At 43.3% G+C, this 4,196-nt stretch overlaps 1 protein-coding gene across 1 annotated transcript; it reads right to left on the bottom strand.

Annotated features, from left to right (window-relative positions):
* Window positions 1-636: 636 nt before the first annotated feature.
* LOC117226360 (C-mannosyltransferase dpy-19) lies at window positions 637-3,836 on the bottom strand. The gene is made up of 9 exons (XM_033480602.2): window positions 3,710-3,836; window positions 3,512-3,624; window positions 3,282-3,419; window positions 2,915-2,983; window positions 2,425-2,760; window positions 1,534-2,356; window positions 1,308-1,470; window positions 1,123-1,251; window positions 637-1,046 (listed from the first exon to the last, which is right to left on the bottom strand). The coding sequence occupies exons 1-9, from the start codon at window positions 3,798-3,800 to the stop codon at window positions 833-835; spliced, it is 2,076 nt and encodes a 691-aa protein (XP_033336493.2). The 5' UTR covers window positions 3,801-3,836; the 3' UTR covers window positions 637-832.
* Between the last annotated feature and the right edge of the window lie 360 nt (window positions 3,837-4,196).

The following is a 4,196-nucleotide window of genomic DNA, read 5'->3' as shown; positions in this document are numbered from 1 at the left end:
TATACTGTCTGTTACACGGCGAAGTGAAGGTGCTACGCCGCGTGGCTATAACGGAGCTATCTTCGCGGCAAGGTTCGATTTTTCGTCGCCTGATTCCGATCCGTTCCCGAGCCGCGATTACCATCTGCAAAATGTCGACCAACTTACATTAGAATCGGCATAAAAAAATCGTTTCTTTTCGAACCGCATTTTGCCTGCTGCAATTTTAGAGGCAGTTTCTCTGATCCCGCGGAAACATTCGCATGTTTGGGATTTTATCGCAACGCTAAATTGGAATTCTTTCGTTTGGAATTCTTTCTATTGTGCGCGCGTACTTTTAAATTATTATAACACAACAAATTACTTGAAAATCAAAATTTTCAGGAGATTGCCGTGTAAAAGATGAATGTTCCGACTTAGAAATTCGAAAATGCTAAAAGTTGAACAGTGTTTTAATTTTCCATTCGCCATTTGAAAAGAACGCGTCCTTTTTGAAAACGTTCAATAAAACTCTGATGCTTGGGGGTGAATTACTTTCGAAATTTATTATTAAGCATAAGAACTAGGTATTTGTCTAAACTAGCATCGATACAACTAAAAAAGGTACACTCGACTGGAGTGAAGGATACAGGACAGGCCGGGCCACAAATGCTTCGCTTAAAAAAATCATCCTAACGTTTTATTCAACTCCTATCGGCTGACCTCTCTCTGCTTCCGCTCGCACCCACGTGTTTACAAAAAATATATATATATATAAGTATGATACATAACTGTCTCTCTCACTCTCTCTCCCGGAAAAATATCTTCTCTCGAGGTATGTTTACATATTTGTCACTGCCTGGTTCGAAGGTTCTCAAGCTTGGTAGTGCAAAGAGTTCTTTGGTTTTAGTTCAACGTACTGCGAATAGTCTAGTTGTAGAACAACGTATCGATTGTTCACGAACGCCCTCTTGAAGGGATAGGCGTTCCCTTGGAACAAAGTTGGGCAGAGGGGTGGCTTCCCCGCGGCCTTGGCGGTCCCGCTGTCGATCATGTCCCAGAGATCGATCATCTGGCAGCCTTGCGGTCTGAAAAGGTGAACACAGCCTTTGCTGTATCAGGAGCAGCGCATTGTTTAATTAAGAATAATGTGATATTAATTACAATTTCGCGAAGGCCAGGCACACAGGCTGCTCCAGAATAACATATCCCACCCTCAAATTTCTCAGAGTCAGGTACACCGAGGACACGTCCTTTCTGCTAAAGATTTCGTATACCTTCATGGTCCTATCCCTGAAAAAGAAGAGCTAATAACACGCAAAGCAATCGGAAACCCTAGATCTCCGCACCTCATCTCCTTGCTCTCGTAATAGGGGTTGTTCACGATAGGTCTGCCGGTAGAGAGCATCAGGTTCGCCATCAAGGACATCTTGCCAGCGAAAACGGCGTGTTCCGGAGTGTTTTTCTTGATCCAATCGAATAGTTCTTCTTGCTCGATGTTACTGAACTCTCCTGGAAGGTCAGAAGATCCGGTCTGTGGACGGGTACAAGTGGCTGAAAGACGCGTAAACTTACCGATAATGCTTCTTTCCTCCTTCAGCCTTTCCAGTCCGTGATAAGACATCGCCGAGATCAGCAGAACCGCCAAAGCGGTCTTCATCATGTCATTCTTCAGGCCAACTTTGTCCAGGTACCTGTTGGCGCAGATCGTACCGGCTATTATGCAAAGATGCGGATTCATGAACAGCTTCAGTCTCATGATGAACACAGCCATTATTATAAACGCGCCAGTTTGCAGTCCATTGTACGCCAGGTCAGCCTCTACACATTTCGGATAGCCTTTGCCCCTGTAGTTCCTGTACCAGTAGTAGACTATTAGAAACCCGGCTAGCACGGCGATCGGCAACAGCATCGTCCTTATGATAGCATCGTAGCTCCTGAACGGCAGGAAATCAAACTCGGCCGAGCAGGTGTAGAGCATCGTGTGGAAGTCCTTGTAGCTTGACAACTTTGCCTTCAGCAAACTGAACACGTGTGCGTCGTCCTCCGATACCAGACTCAGCAGGGACTTCATGTAGCTTGTGCCGATAACTACGAGAACTATCTCCAGTGCTGTCTGTAGTTTCGCGCCGATAAATCGGGACAGTACCTCGAACAAACTTATGACGTTGCTGATAACCATTAAGCACAGGTACAGCATGAAATACAGAAAGGCTCCATCCGTTAACTTCGTGGCTATGAATGCCGGCCACATATGGCTCACACAGATGAATCTGTACAGATCGTTCGGTATTACTTTCATCCATTTAAGTATCAGCACCGCGATAATCTGCGTGGTAAACACGAAGTGCGAGAATTGCCAGAAGCATAAGCTAATCAGCGTCGACCATCCCATTTTCTGAAATAATTCAAACGCTGGTTACTTCGCAGAGGCTCCTTTTTCTTTCGGTCCTAAGCTCAACGCACCAGGATCAAATCTGTGGGTAGTTTTCTCCAGTCTTGGCGACTGCCTTCTCTCAGGATCACAGTCAACATATACATCTGATATAATATCACAGGATAAGCGAAACTTTCGCGCAGCGGTGGTGTCCATTGCACTCGTGTACATTCATTGTGATTATAAAAGAATAAGAGTATTGTGACGACGCCGCTGCTCACGCTGTTGCCCAGGTACACGGAATAGTGAAATAGCGTTGCAGCAGTGAACATGGTACTGATCCAGACCATCTCTAAGTAAAAATACACCGGCACTCCCAAGCCTTCGCAGCTAGTTACAGGAGGCACACCTTCTCCTCTTTCTACCTGAAAGCCACTCTTTTGTGGTCACTCTATAAGACGAGACTGTTTTAGTTCTCATTGTATGCAGAGTCAAATATAAGTTATCTTAAAGCCCAGGAATTGCTCCTGGATACAAGAGGTAGACTCTGGATACAAATCCGATATAAACAAGTCTCACTTGCCAGCACTCCTCTATAGAAGTGATTCCCAAGTACTTGGCGCAATGATAGAGCCAGCCAATTATCAACTGCAAATCAGGAACTCTTATAGCTTCCCATTGTTGCGAGTAGACCACGAATTTTATGCAATTATTCAATCTGCATTCTATCAAATGATCTAAATTATTTACAAAAGAATCACCGATTTCCATGGAACGACTCGAGCGACTTTCATTCGTATAGCCTCTAATTTATGATTATTTAACATATTATTGACCAACAATTTCAGACATCGAAATCAATGAACTCTTTTGTGCATAATTTCTAAATATTTGCATAAACATCCGCAGTCTAACTAGTGGGAGTTCCCCAATCGGAGTATAATACCTCTGGCAGCAAACTATACTTTCTACTAGCATTTATAACATTGCCATACTCCGAAATATTATCGTGGCTGATTTTTTCCCAGCCTTCCATAAACGTCTTCGATTCCGCGATAGTTTTGAAGTAGGAGTAATACATTCCCTGGAAATATAAAAAACAGAAGAGTATCATACCTGACGTTTCCGGACAGAGAATTTTGTTCAGCCGCTCGGAATTCGATCAAGATTTCGTACCATTTCCGTGCGGAACGACATTTCCCTCTCGATCTCGGATAAATGCGAGAAATGCCGGTCATTTTCGAAGAGCGTAGATACGTGCCACCGATGGAAAAATCCGACTCCCAAAGCTATCACAGAAAATGACAGAATTTTGTGACATATACGTCGGGAACTTATGTGTATCGTTGATTTATCGAAAGGAGGAGGTTTTACCTATGAGATTTACAGCGAATTTGTACAAATTGTTGTGTGCACGATCTGGTTTCTCCGCTCCTTTACGTTTCTTGTCACTCTCCGCAGCCATCTTCGATAACTGATCGGTTTTGGACACGTGACTGCCTTGCAGCGCCACGACCCGTGCCGTTTTAAAATGTCAGCCAGTCGCTCCGCAAAGGTTCAATTTTTGAACCATTCTACTCGGAAAAATAGCGCTTCGATCTTTCCGATTTTGATATCAGTGTATCAATCAAATATCAGAGTATCGTCTGCGAGTGCACTGCCATATGAATTTCTTCTGTACATTAATATATATATACAAATATCTGTGAAGAATATTCGTGGCTATAAACGGTGAAAATTTGGTCCCAAAACGATTTGAAAATGAAAATGAAATATATTCACGTATCGAGGATAATTGTGAAGCAGTGATTATTAGAAACATGTGTACACAGGTTTACAGGGAAATATCAACTGGATAGTC

This window comes from Megalopta genalis, chromosome 11, assembly GCF_051020955.1.
Source record: "Megalopta genalis isolate 19385.01 chromosome 11, iyMegGena1_principal, whole genome shotgun sequence".
Classification (NCBI taxonomy): domain Eukaryota; kingdom Metazoa; phylum Arthropoda; class Insecta; order Hymenoptera; family Halictidae; genus Megalopta; species Megalopta genalis.
This window is presented reverse-complemented; position numbering and strand designations above follow the sequence as displayed.

What these genes read in the sequence shown, in the direction of transcription:
- LOC117226360 (XM_033480602.2), bottom strand. Translation starts at nt 3,800, where the DNA reads ATGGCTGCGGAGAGTGACAAGAAACGTAAAGGAGCGGAGAAACCAGAT. An exon ending in AGTATAGTTTGCTGCCAGAG is followed by an intron (nt 2,984 to 3,281) that starts GTATTATACTCC and finishes CCTGATTTGCAG; the next exon opens with TTGATAATTGGCTGGCTCTA. An exon ending in TACGAGAGCAAGGAGATGAG is followed by an intron (nt 1,252 to 1,307) that starts GTGCGGAGATCT and finishes CTTCTTTTTCAG; the next exon opens with GGATAGGACCATGAAGGTAT.